We start from the raw sequence: 21,587 nt of genomic DNA on the forward strand, positions 1-21,587 counted from the left end.
TTTTCAAGTGTGTGATCGTAGTGAAGTTTTATCACTATTCACATAAGTTCCACTGATCCCACACTTAGCTAAATTTCGGAGTTTCCTTAGCAACCTAGCCTCATCCAACTTTCCTGAACTACATACTTCACATATGTAACCCTCAAGCTTTTCCATTGCTTGTTTGACCCGTGCAATGCACAGAAATCCCAACCTCCCTTACCATTCAAAAATGCACAGTGGTTTCCTCCAGTGTCCTTCCCTCAGCCGGAACCCACTGTCTCCAAAACTGTCTCCAAATGATGAAAAATGATTTTGGGGTAAGGACAAAACGCCTTTCATATCAATATTCAACCCTGAGACCTGTGGGTTTTGGCCCACAAACTTATCAGAAGAATTATTCGTGGCCTTAGCCTTTAAAAACCAGGACCATACGACTTAGTCGATTTTTCTTTATAAATCGGGACCACAACACTTTATTGGAAATACACAGGAATATATGGGAAAGCACATAGTCGAAAGCATGGCCAGACTTCAAAAAGGATGAACCCACGTTAATAAATCATCGGGTCCCCACATCCGGTCCATTGGCGTCCCGTTGTGCTCTCCATTCACCGATCTTTGCCGTCCATTACTTTCTCGGATCCAACGGTCAAAATTCACTCTGAATATTCAAACTGGCGCATCAATCCTCCACCGTCGATCTGCACTTAGTGGATCTGATGGTCCACATCGATTTCAGGTGGACAAATAGCATGAGGATTAACCACCAGATAAAGCGGTTTCCTCTCTCTTCCTTGCTACTACGTGTCAATCACTAAGTGGAAATGGGTTCTCACCCTTCAATATCACTTACCACTTTTCAATCACCCAAAATACCACTTCCACTGTTTCGAAACCACTTTTTTTCACGAAATAACTTCCGTGCTCTTCCACCGTGTGATGACCGTCGATCTGTTCCATTGGATGGTTCTGATGGTTCCTTCAGGTTCCTCTGTATTTTGATCTGGACCGTTGATCTCTGAGATCCAATGGATCCTTTGCATTCTCTCATTCGTTCGCCATTTGATGGATTCTGCACTTAAAACACAGTTCTGCCACTGACTCTGTCTACACATGACACGCCATATATAACAATATTTTCGTTAATCAATGGATCGCCATCGATCGTTATAGTGATCGATGGTCGATCAACAATCTTGTAACACAGGAATTAAGCCATCATCACATATATATACGGATAACACGAAAAGGCATTATTACATATACACACACTGAAATCCACACAATATCAACACTGAACACACTTTATATTATACACGATATGATTATAGATCTAAGGCATTTCAGCCTTGGGAGAAAATTCCCCTTCAACTGCATTTTGATCACTCTGTTCTCAGAAATTTAATTTGTTCTCACTCTTTCCTATTGAACACGCAGGTTCATCATTTATAAACACATTGGATCGGATCACCGAAAGGATCCGATCAAATCCTCTCCATGAATCACTCAACTGTCCCTAATTCTCTCTACATGCATACATACATATGGCAGATTACATTAAATAAGCCTTCTAGAGACTTTATCCATTCTATCAAACTAGCTTTATTTTAATATAAATGTACCATGTTTACTCCGATGGTCCACGTCGTCCTCCTTTCTCCGCTTTGGATTCCTTGTTTGATTAAGAGTGTCGAATGCTCCTGCATTAGGCTCAAGGATGTCATGTTTGTTCTAGGCCTAAAGAAAAATATTTTCTTTGTTGCAATTTTGGAAGACCATGGTTGTGAAGTGATATTAATCAAAGGAAAAGTGTTCCTAAGACACATAGCCACGGGACAGGTGAAGCAGATCAGGGTTCGTGTGAAGAACCTGTATAATCTAGATGTGGAAGACTCTGTTGCATTAGGCACTAAGGTGGAGAAAGTGTAGGTCGCGATGTCGATGAACTTTGGAACAAAATAATTGGCCATTTGTATCATGGCACCTCGAATATTATACAACAAATAACCACTAGCCATCCTAAAGGAACACTTAAGTGGTAGGATGTATGTGTAGGTTTTAATCCCGTACAAAAATTACCTACATACGAATTCTAAAACACAGAAAATAAACAATGTGAGAGCATAACACATAAAACTCATATACACAAAGATCTTCCCCTGGATCTCAAAACCGGGACTACCAACTTGATTTTTTCATTATGTTCCTTTCAATGTTATAATACATATTTCTACATGCCGAAGCATCCAATACCATGGACCGAAAACCATCACGTCCAAAAACATGTGCGAAAATCATGCACAAAACCATAGGTGGGTCCGACCATCCTAACATAGGGTCCAAAACCAAAATTTTCTAGGGCACTGCCCCAGACCCCATAAAGTGGGGTTACAAGTATGCCTCAAACCCCCCGTGACTCCCCCCCGCCCACTACACAGTCGGTGCAACGAAGGGAGGCTCCTCCCTCCCTCTAACCCCCCGGTTAACTACGTGGGCTAGTCATGGAAAGAATATAACACAACCCAACAGTATGCAAAGGATGTACAATGCGGAAGTACGTAAAATCCACATTCCATGATCCTGACAACAAAGCACATGCAATCCTAGAAAGGATCGACTGTCATGTTTATGGACCTTTCTCGACAACCTCCACTGCCATATACAAATATTTTGTCATTTTTATTGATGACTTCTCACGGAAGTGTTGGATCTTCTTCATGTGGAAGAAATATGACACATTATGCAAGTTCGTATAATTCAAGGCACTGGTTAAAAAAGAAGCTAGCAAGAAGGTGAAGGCTCTATTGTAGCAACTGCAACAGCCTCCAAAATTTTGGCCTGCACTTAAATATCGGAACCTACTATGGATATTGTGATCGATTATTTCTTAGTAAGTTATTGGTATGTTTATGATCTCAAGCTCCCCTTTTCGATCTTAAGAGTCGTTCATGCTTTTATATTTACATAGAATGTGTCATCTTTGGGCATGGGAGTTATCGCTTGTCATGCAAAGGGAGGTTTTCTTTTCTTCAAGGGGAAATATTTATGATAATGGGTTGTCCTCATCACATAGAAGTGTTTCACACTCATTTCTCACACTCTTACACAAGTGTTGCCTTTATCCTCCCAAAGTCTATCATCAGAGTCACACTTATCGTAAGCTGCCACAAAGGTTGTTGCATTAAGAGAAGTATGTGTTATATGTTCTGGATGGTCTATGTTGTATCTCTAAGTTTTCAAGTGTGTGATTATAGTCAAGTTTTATCACTGTTCACATCAATTTCATTAATCCCACACTTCGCCAAATTTTGGAGTTTCCTTAGCAACCTAGCCTCATCCAACTTTCCTGAACTCTGCACTTCACATATGTAACCGTCAAGACTTTCCCTTGCCTGTTGGAACTGTGAAATGTGCAGAAGTTCCAACCTCCCTTAGCATTCAAAACTGCAAAGTGATTTCCTCCAATCTCCTTCCTTCAGCTGGAACCCACTGTCTCAAGAAATTGTGTAGTTTTGTCCCTTGATTACCCAGTCAACTCCCTCTCATCTTCCTTGTCACATTTTCTAGGACTTGCGTATCCAACAAGAAATTTGGGATATGAATTCCATCAAGGTAGAAAATCAAGGGGTTTTCAAGTCATTTTTTTAGGTTTGCCACTAGCATAGTCTCACAATATGATCCACCTAGTCCCTAAATTGGGGTCTAGTGCTATTTCAATTAATTATTAGATGATCATGGTGGGCCATAATTCCAAGTTAAATGTTATGAATCTTCATAGGATATTATTGGAGATACTTGAGGAGACACCTCTTTGGCTAAAGGGTTAAAGATTTTGACTTCAATATCGAACCATCAACCATATCCTCAACATTTTTCCCATCAACCATATCCTCAACATTTCGAACCAACAACCAAGAAGATAACTGAGGTGAAGCATGGGCATCCTCTATCGCCCACGTTGTTCAGGATATATATAGATCTATGAATGCCTATACACTCCACCAATTGTGCATCAATAAAATTTTGGGTTGCCCCACTATCCACCAAGATGGATACACATTGTCCCTGCAATGTGCCTCTGATTCCTAAAATTGCAAAATTGGGATTTTCCATGTCAAAATTTTAATTTGAGACTGACCATGCATTGGAAGGCAATTAACACATTATTAAGACATTAAAAATGAATAATTGACACAATACCAAATACAATGCATGCATTAATTTTTATCTCACAGGTATTTAGACACTAATTGAGCAAGTTCACACGAAGAGAGAAAGGAAATATCATGATACATTGTTCAATTTGTAATCAAGAGCATTATATTGGATAAGGGAGAAGTAACATTTAGTATCTTTCTCATATACAAAGGGAAAATTACGAAGCAATGTAAAATGCCTTTCGTGAAGCAATGTTGTTGTAAAGGGCGGGGATTTTGGGTAGAGGGTTATAGGTTTTGGAGGTATTAAAATAAGTATTTGGTAAAACTAGGGGATATGTACTAAACTAGGCATGAAGTAGTATTGACTATTTAGTAATAGAAAGAAAAGGGTATTCTAAATCGTGAACACACTAATGGTTGTTTATCTCACCACTTGAAAGGATGTTATGAGTTCAATGAACCACATGAGGGAGAAGATTATATGCTAGTAGTACTTTTTTGCAACGTTCCAAATCAAATGTGAATGGAGAGGACTTTGCAAAGGTTTTTTTGCAAGGGTCAAGGGTTTCTAGGCTTTGATAGTTGATCAAAATGGTGGAATGAGGACGAGTTATCCAATGCAATGTGATCAGAGGAGGTGGATTCAATTGTATGTTTGGATGTCATGAAGATTCTAAAGGTTGCGAGGTTTATCTGGCAGGTGGAAAGGACAATGGCAATTGTTCTTTGCCAAGGAAGAGTAGATTAGACTCCTCTTCTTTGGCAAGAGAAATACACAACAAGGGGTAACTAACAAATTCATTTGCACATTTTGACATCATTGTCGATGACATTTATTGTGAATGGGTTGTCATGTTGGTTAGCTAGTGTTGGGGCATAATATGATGGAGACAATCAGGAAATCTACTTTCACTACAAAAAAGGGGCAAACAAGAAGTTAATTTTTTTGCAAGGAAATTTTGAATACATTATCACATTAGTTTAGTGGTTTTCATTTATTGATATGATCATGGCGGGTCATACTTTCTAAGCTAAATGCGATGACTCTTCATAGGATATTTTTAGAGATACTAGAGGAGAGACCTCTTTGGCTCAAGGGTTCAGGAAGGATTTTGACTTCAATATCAAACCATCAACTATATCTTCAACACTTGTGCCATCATGGAGGAGGGGAGACATTTCTCTTCAAAATTATTCCTCTACTTTGTAGATTTTTTGAAGTTGTTTGATGTTATCTTCAGGGAGGCATTGTTCCATGGATGAAATTTGCATTTCAAAGATTTTGTTTACTTTTATTATATGTCTACTAGTTTCTCTAGGAATTTTTTCTTCTTCCTTATTCCCATTTAAAGTGCGCAAGTCTCCGCTTTAAAATGCCCTGATATTGTTTTGCAGTTACCCAAATCCATTTCCCTATTGTGTTTGCTGAGGCAATTTTGACTTGGCCCAAATGATTTGTTTCCACAAAATATGAGATTTCCTTGCCATTTTTAACATTTACTATTGATTTGTTTTCCATTTTGGGATGAGGCCACTCACTAAATATCCTAAATGAAAATAATGCATGAACCTTGATGAAGCACTAAAAGAAAAATCCCTCGTTCATCCGTAAAAATCATCGAATTTCGCTTTGAAAAAAACAAAATATGCTCAATACTAAACTACCCACATAAATGGTATTGAGATTTAATAAAATTTTCTCGAAGTCCAAGTTTTCGATTCCTTCTCGAGTCGGAAAAACCACTGGTGGCATCGAGTTGGTAAAAGAAAGTAGGATCTGTTATCCAAAATCCTAGCTTAGTGCCCTGAATCCCTAATGTGACTGATACTTTGATTAATTGAGCTGATGTATCGATCCTTTGTCTCATGGCTAGCTGTGACAACTCGATTTATTGATTTAGCTGATCTAGTCTCAGGGTTAACTGTGGCAGCCGAATTTGAATCCATGATCCATTTGCCGTTAGTAAAAAAACCACGAGTTCACTGAAACCATCAAGAGAACATGGAAAATTCTTCATGTTCTTCCACTCCAACATAATTATATTATCAACATTATAAGACATATAAAATATGTATCAATTTTTACCAGGCAAATCTACTTGAAAGGATCATAACCTATAAGCTCGACCATGAAGTCTTACTCCAATAATGTCAAGATAATTAAACAAGTGACCTTTTAATAGAAAAGATTTTTTAACAATGGGAACTCAACTAACTAGGTTGACCCTTAAGACTATGTATTTGTACCATTCACTTTGAAATTTGAGAAAAATAATTTTAAATTTATAAAATTACTAGCATTATAAATGAACAATTTATAATAAACTCATTTTTGCATTAAAATAAAACTTTTATTAACTTAAAATTAAAAAATTTGTATTACCAAACTCTTCCAACAAAAAACAAACAAAAAAAAATATCAGAAATAATAGTACTCAAGGTGTAAAGAAGCAATAAATGTAAAAGACACTCATACTAATGAGAACACACTTAACATAATATCAATGGATTTTATGGTTAAAGACTTACGTAATTACATTAGCGTAAGTTTTAGTGTAGGTTCTAGATAGAGCCACATTTCGCGGAGGGGGTCTTATGCCTCCCATCCTACCCTACCTTTTCAGTTTCAAGAAAAAATCAATTTCTTTCGAAGCATTCCGCGCATTCCAATAGTGAGCCACATTCCGCGAAGGGGGTCTTATGCCTCCCATCCTACCCTTCCCTTTCAGTTTCAAGAACAAATCTCTTTCTTCCGGAGCATTCCACGCATTCCAATAGTGAGCAGACTTCGGAGGGATCGAATCCCATTACCACACTCCAATAGTGCGTAGACTTCAGAGGGATCAAATCCCATTACCTCAGTTCAAGGTAAGAATTATTTGAATCAAAATTATCCTCCACTTCCTTGTCGGAGCTTGATTCTATTTCTCCTTCCGGCATGGGTTTTAATGCTCTGAAAATTTACAGGTGTGCTCTGTTTTTTTGATATTTTGATATATGTCCCTGTATAGGTTTGGTGTATAAATCAGTGACCTTCTTTGCCAATCTGTTTTATATCCTAGGCATTTTGTTCAAGTAAATACTGTATTTGGTGTGTCATTCCCTACTGCTTCCTAGTATGCATAGGGTGTCCAGGTTTTCGCCCTTTTTTTGCTACAACTTTCAAAATCTCTTGGATGTACTATCTGTTTCTCTTGATATTGCCTCAATATAATACAATTATGCTTTTTCGTTCTGAAAATAAAATAATGTTGCTGGAAGCTATTCAAAGAAGAAATTTTAAAGAATTTATGCTTGTATTGTGAAAGTTTATTTCTTTTCATGATCGACATGATTTTGTCCAGCTGATTGTGAATGTAATTTTACAAGCTCTAGGGTTTTTAGTGAGGGTTTATGGTTCTGGTGGTAATTTTGGAGAATAATGTTTATATCCTGTAGAGCATTATTAACGCCTTTGATTTGGCTTTAGTCGATGTTTGTTTTGTGCTCGTTTTGTATTTTTCCAAAATAGAAGCTTGATAGTTAACACCACCCGCCTACCTAGGGTTCGAATCAGGGACCTTGGATGAGGATAAATCTAAATGATCAACGAACACCCGCATACCATGGGATTCGAATCCACACCCTACGATGCTTTTTTTGAATTTTTCCCAAACTGGAAATTGATTGATAGACAACGACACCCGCCTAGCGTGGGGTTTGAACCCACTACGCGAGATGATTGTTGTCTGTTAAACTTAGCGATGGTTGTTTAGCATTTTTCCAAAACAGGGGCTTGATAATAATAAATCCCAACGGTTCTAACAAATAGGAGCTCAGAGAATAAGAAATCCAGAGACAGAAATATTTTAGTTCAAAATATGCATTAAATGAACACAACATGCCAAACGTAGGGTTTGAACCCACGACTACAAGATTAGGAACCTTGGGCTTTAACTACTGAGCTAGATGGGTTACTCCTTTTGACTTCCCACTTAAATCAAACTCCAGAATTATTACCTTCAATGAATTTAGGTTAAATTCAACACAAGTAGTTTACTATTAATAATTCCACGTTGTGGACATGCTCTTGAATTGCAGTAACATCAACTTTCAGTTTGTTCTCGGTTTTGAGTGACAGGCATAACAAAACTCTATTATCACCACTGTCAAGTGAAGTTATAAATAGTAGAAGAGAACTTAATTTCTTCAGGTTCCATCCTCCAAAACCATAACACAGGAATGAACTTTACAATCTTGTTGGCCTTAACTTTCTTACTTGTTAAACAATTACAATGTTTTTCCCATTTAATGGTAATGGTTTTTAAAAGAAAATGATCATGTTGTCTCACAATTATTTGATAGTAGGCTCTACCTGCAAAATGGAGAGTGTACTTAATAAAGTATGGACTATCTTCAGCCATAAACGATGACTAGGGTCTTTGAAAAAATTTGCTATAACCGACAACCTTTCCATTTGTTTCTGCGGTACATTTATCCATTGTGTACCATCCCGTCCAAATGAATTGAAAAATACAAATTGAAACACCTAATACAAATTCCGTTGAAAATAAATCCTTTGGCTTCGAGATGGTATTCGTTTGATGTTTTTTTGTTTACAGTTAAGATCCACCAGGATCACTAAACAATCCAATTCAGATGTCCATGAATGCAACAATTTATTCCTATAGCATAAGCAATGATCCTAACTAGTGTCCACAAACTTTTCTTTGCAGATTTCTATTACATTATTCTATACAAAATGACAGACCAGGTATTTATGTTGCTTTTGGTATTTGTGTTATTTATGTTGTTGATTTAGTTAGAGGTTGGATTTGTTTTTAGAAATAACTTTAAAATTATACTTCAAAAGTTTGTTTGTGACTAGTTAAATGCTTGTTGGAACACTCTGATAAGCTTGCCTCAAAGTGTTGGACAGATCTTCAATGCTCACTCAACACATTGGTAGAGTTTTGTTCAGGGTTTTGAACCTAGTTCTCAATTTATTTTCATATCTAATTCCTATAGAAGCACTAAACACTACCTTGAAACAACAAAAAAACAAAAGTACAAACAATCAAGTGATCAAAGAGCCAAAAAATGCATTGAAAAACTACATATTCATAAATTCACTCCCTATGTTTATTCATTGGTCATGTTCTCTTGAAAAATAAGTAATACCCAAGTTAAAAATTGCAGTCTTATTGTTTAAAAAACGTGGTGCATTTAGGGAAATAGCACATCGTCATCCGAATATTCAGATGAACAGGAAACAAGACCTACTCCAGGTACAGATGAATACTTCAATGAAATGATATATTGCAGTTGCAAAATGTGCCAAAATAGGAAACTAAAGAAGCGAAGGCTTGTTGGTATCCATAGATTGGAACATGGAGTTTATATAGAAGAGGTACATTATAAGTAACAAATTGTTATTCTTATAATAAATAAATATGCTCATTATTTAATACATTATTATTGATCATTTCATTTGATTTTTTTATTTATGAAAAGCCGCTTCTAGTTCCCAATATTCGTGAAGAACCAAGGGATGATATTGACAATAGCGACTCTCAAGATGAAGGACAAGACACATTTATGGAAGAAGCCACTTCGCAGATAAATGAGGCTGGTGTCAATGAATTTATCCAAGACTTCTACACATCTTTTGAAGAAGTTGTTGATTCACCCCTAGCTCATTTGGCTAGGACACCTCTTTATGCAAATGCTGAATCTTCTATATTGGTGACACTTATGTTGTTGTTGAACTTGAAGGTTACACATGGACTGACAAACACATGATTCACTGATATATTAAGGTTGGATTGCTATTCCTATAAATTAATTCTCTAGATGTCTTAAAAGTTTTGAATATTGTGTATACTTATAAAAGTCATTTGTTGCACTATGCAGACTTTTGGCAAACAAAATACTTCTAAAGGACAATAAGTTGCCTCATTCTCATAGAGAAGTATCTTCAATAATGAAAGACATTAGAATGGAGTACAAGACATATGATGCATGTCCAAATGACCATATATTGTACTATGGAAATAATGCAAATTTACAACAATGCCCAAAGTGTCACACAAATAGGTATCGTCAAGATCAATTATCCAAGAAGGTTCCTTATAAAGTATTACGACACATTCCACTAAAGCCAAGGTTTGAGAGAATGTTCAAATGCAAGGAGTTGACAAAATATATGGATCATCATGCACAAGGGAGGAGCCAAGATGGTGTCATGCGTATGGTTGCGGATAGTAAATGTTGGAAAGATATTGAGGTAAAATGGCCACATTTCAAAAATGAGCCAAGGAATGCAAGAATTTCTCTAGCAATGGATGGTGTAAATCCTTTTGGAGATCTTAGAACAACATATTCTGTTGGGCCAATGTTAATTATAGACAACAATCTCCCCCCTTGGATGACAATGAAAAAGGAACATGCAATGTTAACTCTTATCATACCAGGTATTAGAACATGTGAATGCAATGTTTTCTTGAAGAGTATATAAAAATATTTCAATTCAGTTAATCCTAATAAATAACTCTTTGTTCACTTAGGGAAATATCAGGTAAAGGATATGGATGTATACATGGAGCCCCTCATTGATGAGCTTCATGAATTATGGGATGGTGTAAATATGTTTGATGTATCAAGACCTATCAATGATAGAAACTTCCTATTTCATGCGATTCTTATCTGGACAATTCATGATGCCCCAGGGCTCTCTATTTGTTGTGGTAATATAATATAAATTACATTTATAATTATTATGTCCATTTTAGCATTTACTAAATATGGGTTCCAATCTTATTTTGGGACTACAAACAAAGGGGAAACATGGTTGTCCATCATGTGGGCCAAAATTGTTGCATAGGCAGTCAAAGGATCTCAATAAAAATTTCTATGATGAGTATCGACAATTCTTACCACAAAATCATCGCTATCGAGTGCGTGATAAACATATTTTCAATGGAAAGGAAGTGGAAATGAGGAAGCCAATAAAGATGAACCCTACTAGGTGGAAAGCGATGTATGACAAAAAAGAAGGGACAGGCTTTCCCCTAGGAATGAAAAGACTCTCTATTTTCTACAAATTAGAATATTATGAGAGCTTGCCAATAGCCCACCTACTTGATACTATGCACATCGGGAAAAATGTGGCAGAGTGCTTGTGGAAACATCTAAATGGAAATAACATTGAAGCACAAATAAAGTTAAGAAAGGACCTTCAAGTTGCCAATATCATGCCGAACATGTGGTTGCACGAAGACAACTCATATGTTCATGCTCCATGGACATTTACATCAAATGAGAAAGAAAACATCATTTCTACTATGAAAAGCATAAGATTTCCTTCTGGCTTTGGTGTGACATTAAAAAACTTATTCATAAGAGATGGATCAGAGTTCTCAGGCCTAAAAGCACATGATTGGCACAATTGGATAAAGGTAACGTTGTCACATGTTATATTTGTTGGAAACTTAATTATAAAATTGTATATCCTAGTGATAATATCAATTCATGCATATTTGAACATGGTTATTTGTTAATAGACATGCTAGTATAGTGATGAAATTAGTTCATGCATATTTGAACATGGTTATTTGTTAATGGTCATGCAGTATGTGTTGCCTGTAGAAATACCAAGTACTTTTGACCACACTGTCACTTTGACTATTTACAAATCATGTAAATATCTGAGGTATTTTCCAATCCATCATGCATACTCTTCCATTACTCTTATCATTTGAAGTGAAACATTGATTATGCCTTTATATGAGTTTCTACAAGAAATAACAAGTCTTTATTGTAATACTTGTAGGTGGGTCTCATCTAAAGAGATACATTAGGATGACTTGAAGTATTGGAAGAGGAATGTTTCACTTTTGATGTGTGATATTCAAATGTGCTTCCCTCCAAGCTTCTTTAGTTCTCAAGAGCACTACCTTGTACACCTAGTAGAAGAGATTGAACAATGTGGTCCTATTCATATTCGAACAATGTGGCTCGTGGAGAGATATATGAAGGTCTTGAAACAATTTGTGAGGCAAAAGGCTCGACCAGAAGGGTCCATAGTTGAGGGGTACATGGTTTTCCAGGCCATGGTTCATTTGAGTGAGTACTTACCTCAATTGCATCTTGAAGCTCCGCGATTATGGAATTATAACCAATCTCAATCATTTGAAGGAGAAAAATTAGAGGGAGAAGGGACTTCAAATAGGATAAAAGGTATAAAAAAATGTTAGGAGTTATTTGTATCTTAAGTTTTATATTACATGGCTTTAAATAATTATTAATTCATTGAACGAATTTTTTTTTCATTGTAAATGTGAAGGAGTGGGAGGCATTACATTTGTATGTTGCATACAATTCTGACTTTATGTTGGAATCGATGGAGAAGTACGCTGAAAAAAAGAAATTAGAAGATGAAAATGCATGGGCCAATATATATAATAGACATGGTCAAAACACTACTCGAGCATTGCCTGCAAGCCATAAAAGAAAGTGGCCAGAGAGATGCTCGTGGAATTGGCTAAAGGCCAATATTGAACATGAGGCAACAAAAGGGAATAATAGAGTAACACAACAACAATTGAATTTCATTAAAGGATCCATAAATGGGGAGGTAATATATATAAATATATTGCATATATTTAATAAATTTTTTGTTAGATTTCATATCCTTGAATCTAATTAGTTGATATTTATATGAATTTAGGTAAGATATTACAAAGGAATGCGGAATTTTGGTCATCATTTTCGCATCAGAAAATTTGATGAAAAGAGAAAAACTTATGATTGTGGAGTTTCAGCATCATTTGAGGTGGAATGTCATTCACGTGAAAATGATAGACAACCAATCACAAGAATACTTCCCTACTATGGAGTGTTGGAGGACATTATTGAGCTTGATTTTATGTCTTTCAAGAAAGTTATTTTTCGTGTTGAATGGTACAAGCTTATTGAAGTGGGAGAAGAAAAAACTATCTTGCTCCATGATAATGGATTCCACATGATCAATACATCTAGGTTTGAAGCCACTTCTGAACCTTATGTGTTTCCAAGTCAATGTGACCAAAATTTTCTCATTCCAAATTTAGAACAACCTGGTTGGTCATTTGTGATTGATTATGATCCAAGAGGATGAAGAGTAACATTTGTTCAAGATGTAGAGGACCATGATTTACTTGAAGATGCAGAAGTTCCCCCTAAAGACATAGATGGCCAAGATGGAGATGACGAAGAATTTATTTTCAATGATGCATATCACCAAGATGAAGACCAAGACAAGTTTATTGAAGTTTTTGAAGGACATGAGCAACCAAATGGGCAAAAAATCCATGAAGATGATTGAATTCATTGATTTTAATTTACCTATAGTTGAAGGTGATGAAGACTATGAAAATGATGGTATTAATTTATTTGTGGATTTAGGGTCTATTAATGATGAGGTATATATGCCATCAGATGAGGAGATTTCATCTGAGAATGACATTTTATGATCACTATGTATACTTTAAGATAGTTTTAAGGATTCACTAGAATATAATTTTTCTTTACAAGTTAGACATATGAGTTTTTAATTGTAATGAACATTATGTAATTTGAATGTTTAATGTTTACTTGTGAGGATGTCATTTTTCGATCACTATGTTTACTTTAAGATGGTTATAAGGATTCACTGCAATATAATTTTTCTTTACAAGTTAAGTATTGAGTTTTTAATTGTAATGAACATCAAGTAATTTGAATGTTTAAGGTTTTATTTGAAAGACATATATATTTGGTGTTACCGATTCTATTTTCTTATCGGTTTTTTTATCAAGGTTTTCTTATTTTTATGTTATTATGTGTTTTCTTAAGAATGTACCCATGGGTGTTACTGATGCTACTATGGGGGATTCAATGATATTCACTACTTTTATGGAAATGTTAACAAATGCACGAGGGTAGGACGCTGCTATGATGATGCATGAGGTAAGCTTGAATATTGTCTTTTATATGTTCAATTATCTTATATTCCTTATTGTATTATCTAATTTATGTTTGTGGAATGCAGGCAATCGCTAAAGTCATTCCAACTCCTATAACACCTTATAATACATCTAAGGTAATGATAGTGGTAAAACCTGATCAATATTTTTGTGCATTTAGTTAACTTATTTCACTATATATATTTATTAATATTTGTGTTTTTACTAAGCGTGCATTTTGTTGGCATGCAGGATTCATTTATGCCCCTCAATACAACCAATGTTGGCATGCAGGGATCATTAATGCTCCCATATACATCTAATGTTATGCAAAATGTAAGATTCAACCATTTATTTGTGTGAGTTTGATTATGTTATTTGTTGAGAAATCTAGGGCATATATTTAATAAAGTTTTTGCACAACGACTCCATGATTTATGAGGTGTTACGAAGAGCTACATCATGCCATCAAATGGATCACCCCATCCGTTTTTTTCTTCTTCGAAATACAATACTATTTTAACAAGTAACCCAGACAATATATTATTCCAAAACATGATGTCAAGTTACTTTTCTAGGGTTTTTATGTAATCAAGAGGCCTTTTTAGGGTTTCTTAAATTCAAACCTTAGATCATACTCTTTTCCCTTTATGTCATTCTAGAGTTTATCTCATGCCCTAGAAATCAAATCATAGGGAACAAATACTTAAGATTAAGGTTTCTAAATACTAGGGTATTTCTTAAAATATAAACCCATAAATTCAACCCTACTACATCTTATGATGGATCCTTTAAAAGAAAATTATTATACATACCTCATGGACACCTATTTGTATTGATTAGTATTTAGTAAACAACACTACATGGTAAACAGCAGAGGCCCCTTCATAAAAACCAGTTACAGCCAGTACTCCCCTCCGCTAACAGCTTGTGGTTTCAACATATAGCTGTTACAACTCAAGGAGGACAGGAAGTTGTAAATCCATGTGGCCAACCAGAAATAGCCTAGATTATTCATCGTGATCCTAAAAGGTGTGCAAGTGTTTAGCTAATCCGACATCAAGATGTTGACAACCGTAAGGTTGGAGGGCCATCGTTGCTCAAATTCATCAATGTAGATATGTTGATGAGGGTATGACCAGAGCCTAATTATATTAAAGCATGTGAAGGGATTCAAGGGAGAAATGGTGACCAAATCTTCCATAATGTTGGGTCTTGAAGAATATGATAAAGAGATAAAGCAAACAATGAACGACACATGTGCTGTGGGTGTTGATATCCTTACAATGGAATAGTATTTGCAGCCCATGGCTTTCAAAGAATGAAATTTGTCTAGTATTGTTGATACAGGCTCTAGAAAAGCAATGGCATATCCTTTACCTGCTATTGTTCATGTTAATATGCAACCTTTTCTAGCTTCAGATTCTGAACCCTGAATGCGAGCATTCTTGCATTCATAGTCGCTGCATTATTATTTGCGGAAGATTACGCACACCTTTCATGAAGAAAAGATTATGGTGCTATTACTATTGAGGAAGCTAACTCCACGACAATCTCCTGATTGTTTTGATTCACATCGCTGATTCTTTGGGTGATAGTCAACAATTTGGACAAATTTCCTGGCGATAGATTAGAATCTGGATAAATATGATGCCAAAAAGAAACTGCTTTGAGCACATTGTAGCTAAACTCCAATTCATGTGTAAATCACACCAGTTCTGGATCGAGGATTGTGAAAGCAGGTTTACTATGGAATAGTTTCTGGTGTTGAATCATTAGGTCTCAAAAGATACAGGCCTGTAATATTGGTTAAGAGGTGCCTCAATTTCCACTATTCTGGACCTGTAGCACTCAAAGGAAGACATAAATCATGCCAAGAATATTGTGGCCAATAACACTGGACGGGTGAGGAAAATCGCACAAGTATAAACTTGTAATGTCAATAGAGAAGGGGTTAAAATATGTAGAGTGCCCCAATCTAGATCCACAACATCTATTCAGCTACCACAGCTTTATCACACTGGCTACTCAAAAGAAGATCTCAAGTAAGTCTTCTAGTTCTCAAGGCACCATGCTTTTAATGAGTTTAACCTTCCAAAGGATACTTACTCCTAAATATCTTAGTAATTTCCATGAATTACGCAATCTATAGATTATATATCCAAAACCTAGTGGACCTGCTACAGCACTAATTTACTGACAACCTGTCTGAAATTGTATATAATTCTACATATGGGAAAGATTGACAAATGTGCACATCAAACTGTCTGGGGTGTGTGAACATTTAGTTAACCCTGTGCATTGTTAAGGAATAATATTTGATTTACTTGTTCTAGGGAATGTGCAAACTTCATGGTTGAATTCCACTTAAGTGCAGGAAGAAATGAGCTGAGATATGTTCATGAGAAGTATTCAGATCCATGTCATGGCTATGTTGCTTTTTTATGCCTTGCCAACTTACCCAATGACGACAGTTGCACCACCAGCAATGACGCTGTCATTTGTATTAGTGATAACATCGACTCAAGTGCACAAGAAGGGGGATTAGAAAGACCTATCCAACTGAAAGCCAGGAAACACACTGCACCATCATTGACTGCAATGCTAACATCTCAAAGTGAGGTCTGTGTCACTCTCTTATACTTTTCTTGTTCTTGTTCAACAAATATACACAAACCAAAGACTGCAATGCTAACATCTCAAAGTGAGGTCTGTGTCACTCTCCTATACTTTTCTTGTTCTTGTTCAACAAATATACACAAACCAAAGAGTATCCATGTCCACTCCAAATTACTAGCAAGTTTTATAACCTTAAGATAGCTTTGTCTTTAGTCATGTTGTAAGTTGGATGAAAATGATTAGTTATCTTGATAGCCTCAAGTTAGTGTTGTGTTTATTTATGATGTAAGTCGACTGAAAATGATTAATAATCTTGATGAATGTATTTCAGGATGCATTCAGGGATTCCCATCAGGTGCTTCCTAGCATTGATGATGGAAACATTGAAAACCAATTGGCAGTTGTTGAATACGTTGAAGATATATACAAATTCTACAGGACAATTGAGGTATGTTTCTCTGTCAATGATTACAGTTTCTTGTTAGGGTGAAGGTAAAGTTTTATTTTCCTTAACTAAAATTTGGTGTTCATGTATGCCCAGGACGTGAGTTGCGTACCTCCAGATTATATGAGAAACCAGGTTAAAATCAACGCAAAGATGAGGGCAGTCGTGATTGATTGGTTTGTGGAGGTACAACTTTGTTCCTATGCTAGTTCCAACTTCCATTTGCTGTCAAACTTAGATCTAAAAGAGATTTATATGGTCTATCTCTTAGGCCTGACATCAAAATCTTAAAATTTTCAGGTGCATTTGGAATTGGAATTAATGCCAGAGATGTTGTATCTCACTGTGAACATCATTGACAGATACCTTTCTATTCAGAGTATTGCAAGGAAGAATTTGCCATTACTTGCTATCGCTGCAATGTTTATAGCTAGCAAATATGAAGAAGTCTGTCCTCCACAGGTAGGATGACTTGTTGACATCTATAAGAAAGAATGTGTATATATCTAATTAAAAGAACACTTTGTTGGCTGTATAAAAGTACATACACCAACAATATCTACTCCTACAGAAGATTACGCTTTATGTTGGAATCAACACAAAAATTATATTATAATAGGTAACACAATATTGATAAGAGCTAGTTTATACTTGGCTACAGGTCAATGACTTCATCCGCATCTTCCCAAATGAATGCACATTAGAACAGATAGTGGCCATGGTAATTAGCTCTAACTGATAATTCTTTGTCATTGATTGCAACATAGTCTCCAAACATTTAGATTGACTGATCAATTGATAATAACTCTTCGCAGGAGTTTAAAGCAATTGAACTTCAAGCTTACAGTTCGCACTCGGCCATATGTATTCCTCCTCAGGTTTCTAAAGGCAACTGATTCCAACAATGTGGTAAAGTTTTGAATGACACCACTTTTTATATTGTTGAAAGCAGCCTGTGTGGCATTGATCAAATCTAATTTCGAAAATGCCTCATAAAATCTAGCATTCATGTTTTAAATTACTTTTCTTTATTGTATTCCTAATAATACCCTGCTGTACTGACAAGTCATACTATCTATTATTCAGATGGAAAATCTAGCATTCTTCTTGGTTGAACTGTGTTTGCTTCAGTACATAATGAGCAAGTACAATCCATAAAATTTTTGTTAAGGGCTTTGAACACTTATCCACTATGGAAGGCTTGTTTGTTGATGTGGTTTTTGAAATATTCAATGTATTTTTTAAGTTGTTTGTGCAACCGTTTTCCATAACAGTAGTGAAGGCTTATCTAGATCTCAAAATATTGTGCATAGGTGATGATTTTACCTCCTATAGTTAGTTCATTCTTGTTTATTGTGTGTTTTTACAAACATTTTGTAGTATGGTCCACTTTTTATCGTTTTTGATAATATATCTCATGTATTTGATACTTGTAGACCTTTAATCCATAAAAAAACAGCCCAAAAATCTCAGAAATAGACACCTATAAATATAAACTAGTCATCAAATTTCAAGGAATATTTTTTCATGGGGCTGAAATCCTATTAAAATTTGGAACAAAATGCATATTTTCATATTTATGAGATGTATACTTTGTTTACTGAACTAGATTTGTATGTGTTCATATTGAAATCTTGTTACTATATTTTAAATTGCGAGAAGCTTGATGGCTAAATGTTGTTTGCTTTATGATCCTTAGTTACCATTTATGAAGTGTTTTAAGTAACTGGTTACGGCTGATGTTATGCTGGATCCTTTATTGAAGGTTCTTAATGTAGGTTCTGATTATAGTTGGTGTGATAACTTGCCAGGTACCGAAGGGACTGTCACATGCTTTGCATCATACTTGGTGTGCACCTCAATTTTCAATTCCATTATGGCATTAGCTGGGAATATCAATGTAAGACTTAAATTCTAAATACTGGATAGCCAGACATTATGTTTATTTTATCAGCATTTTGTATCTTAAAATGTAGTTTGTCATCGTTGTTTTATATATCTTATGATATTAGTTTTCATTATTTTGTTTTATATTTTGCAGTACTATGATGTTCGGAAGGAACGCAATGGTGGCCTGTGCTATGATTTTTCAAATATGGAGAATTACTTAAACCAGGGTTCCGTTAGGGATGCCCTGGGGGTTGGTAGCCGAAAATTTGTCTCCTGTAGCCCGTTGGTTTATGAAGCTATGCTTACTGACTGGATGCTGAATATGGAAGTTGGCATTCCAACACTCGTGGAGGATGGTGTTAAGTTGCTAGTTTATGCAGGAAAATATGATCTCATTTGCAATTGGTTAGGTAATGATACTGTATACATATAACATATTGTTTTTGTTTTGGAGAATGAATTTATGATTTAGGTGTTAAGTCTGTTATTAACTTATTTGCAATTGTGTTTTTCAGGCTTGTCAGTCTAATCTTCAAAATTGAAAAGTTAATTGTTAAAATTATGTGTCTTTCAGGGAATTCAAGATGGGTGAATTCCATGGATTGGTCTGGAAGTGAGAATTTCAAGAAGGCACCTACAAAATCCTTCCTTGTAGACGATAAGGAAGCAGGTTTAATAACCAGTTATGGACCACTCAGTTTTCTCAAGGTAAAAGGCACTCGATGATCATCTTTGATTTCGTTGTACAAGTAGATAATTTCTTCCTTACGGAATCTTCTATTTTGCTGCACCGGGTTCATGATGTAGGTCATATGGTCCTAATGGATAAGCCAAAAGCAGCCTTGGAGATGTTAAAACGCTGGACACAAGGAAGTATTACTGACGACAATTCTCAAATTTTAAAGACAGTGACGGAGATGCCAGAGAAGAATTTCAAGAGTTAGTTATCTGCTTAACTAGGAGAATTGCTCTCTTCACCTAGATTAATGTAAATATTTCTAGATTTGCAGTAGTGTGCATCCCCAAAGATGTGTATTTTCTGATTTGGCAAAATAATTGTGCATTGGGACCATCAGTCTTGCTAACTTGTGTCAAATCTTTTGATGGCCACTTTTTAACTGTATAGAAATAATGCTTCTTATTGCTTACCAAGCCTTGTGGAATTATGATTATACATGGTGTTAAAGTTATATTCAAGAACATGAATAGTATGTCCTGTGTTCTTATTCCAGCATGTTCTGATGTCCTAATGGATGAAAGAAATTGTAAATTGGATGAAAGAAATTGTAAATTCAACAAAAATATTTGGTTAGAGTCTCGGGGAATTCAAAGCATGATGCTCTTAGCCTATATTCAATTTTATTGACAATGACATGAAAACATTTATGTTGTTTGCAATCATACAACGTATGCCAGTATTGTCTACTTATATTTGAATTGGAGGCTATGTGGTTTGGCTGTGTTTCACTTCTCGTTCATTCTATTATTTTATTGTTTAATATGCCTATTTCCTCTTTTTGCCTCTTATCCCTTTATAAGCCTCTTGGACATTAAGTGCTTGGCATGGTAAGATATGTCCATAAAGCGCATGGACTATCTACAGTCCATCAATGCTTGCTGTTGCTACTGTCTACACTGCTCGATGCACTTTGAGGAAGGATCCATGTTGGAACAAAACACTTACCCTTCATACAGGTTACTCTGAAGCAAACCTGAAGTAAGCCTTAAAATTTTTAAAGCATCATGCTTTTACTGATTTTGCCCTTCTAAAGAAATCCTACTCCTAGACATTTTAGATTTCTTCATCAATTACAGGCAGGCATTGTTGATCAGCTACGGCCGGAACATTGTGTCTTGATCAACTATATGTTGGAACTCAACTACTAACACCCTGTCTGAATTGAATCTTTATCTAATACTAATGCGCATACTAAGCGTCTGGAGGCGTACGCACATTTTGTTAACTCTGTACATTGAAGTAATAACATTTATGTGCATTATTCCAGGGAATGTGCATATTTCATGGTTGATTTTCACCTAAATACAAGAGGAAATACGCTGAGAGCTGTTCATATGAAGTATTCAGATCGTTGTAGCAAGTCTATCTTTTAGCAACTCTCAGAATTTCAGAATGAGATTGCATCACATGACATCCACTGACATAATACATTTTAAATGGTCTTTTTTGGATTGCAGAACTGATGCTTATGGGATTCATCTCGTTTCTACTGACCATTGGAGAGAAGCCCATTTCTAAGATTTGTATACCGAAAGGAATGGCTTATAGTATGCTTCCATGTCAAAAGGAATAATGAATGGCTCCTACTATCGATCATTGTTATGAGGTGGACACCAAACTCTATGTTGCGTATTCGAATTTCCCAATGCTATTAGATGTTAATTAGATCGTGTTAGTCCATTTGATATGATTCAAGATATTTATGATAGTTTGATAATTATTCATTCCCTCTTGATTCAAAGGTAAGTATCCTCTGGTCTCCCTCATTGGCATGAACCAGCTCCACTACT

The 21,587-nt window shown here is 35.7% G+C and overlaps 2 protein-coding genes across 2 annotated transcripts; both read left to right on the plus strand.

The window, feature by feature from the left end:
* The first annotated feature begins 14,093 nt into the window (after nt 1-14,093).
* On the plus strand, nt 14,094-18,064 carry LOC149216512 (cyclin-B1-1-like). The gene is made up of 9 exons (XM_089389981.1): nt 14,094-14,108; nt 14,191-14,241; nt 15,847-15,920; nt 16,441-16,726; nt 17,055-17,171; nt 17,265-17,354; nt 17,469-17,630; nt 17,830-17,889; nt 17,984-18,064. Exons 1-9 carry the CDS (start codon nt 14,094-14,096, stop codon nt 18,062-18,064), a joined length of 936 nt encoding a protein of 311 aa, XP_089246107.1.
* Nucleotides 18,065-19,215: 1,151 nt separating this feature from the next.
* LOC149216513 (serine carboxypeptidase-like) lies at nt 19,216-19,807 on the plus strand. Its single transcript, XM_089391218.1, has 2 exons — nt 19,216-19,468; nt 19,633-19,807. The coding sequence occupies exons 1-2, from the start codon at nt 19,264-19,266 to the stop codon at nt 19,782-19,784; spliced, it is 357 nt and encodes a 118-aa protein (XP_089247344.1). The 5' UTR covers nt 19,216-19,263; the 3' UTR covers nt 19,785-19,807.
* The last annotated feature ends 1,780 nt before the right edge of the window (nt 19,808-21,587 follow it).

Source organism: Pinus tabuliformis, chromosome 1_1 (assembly GCF_031772625.1).
Source record: "Pinus tabuliformis cultivar Carrire ecotype Pingquan chromosome 1_1, CPIR1, whole genome shotgun sequence".
NCBI lineage: Eukaryota > Viridiplantae > Streptophyta > Pinopsida > Pinales > Pinaceae > Pinus > Pinus tabuliformis.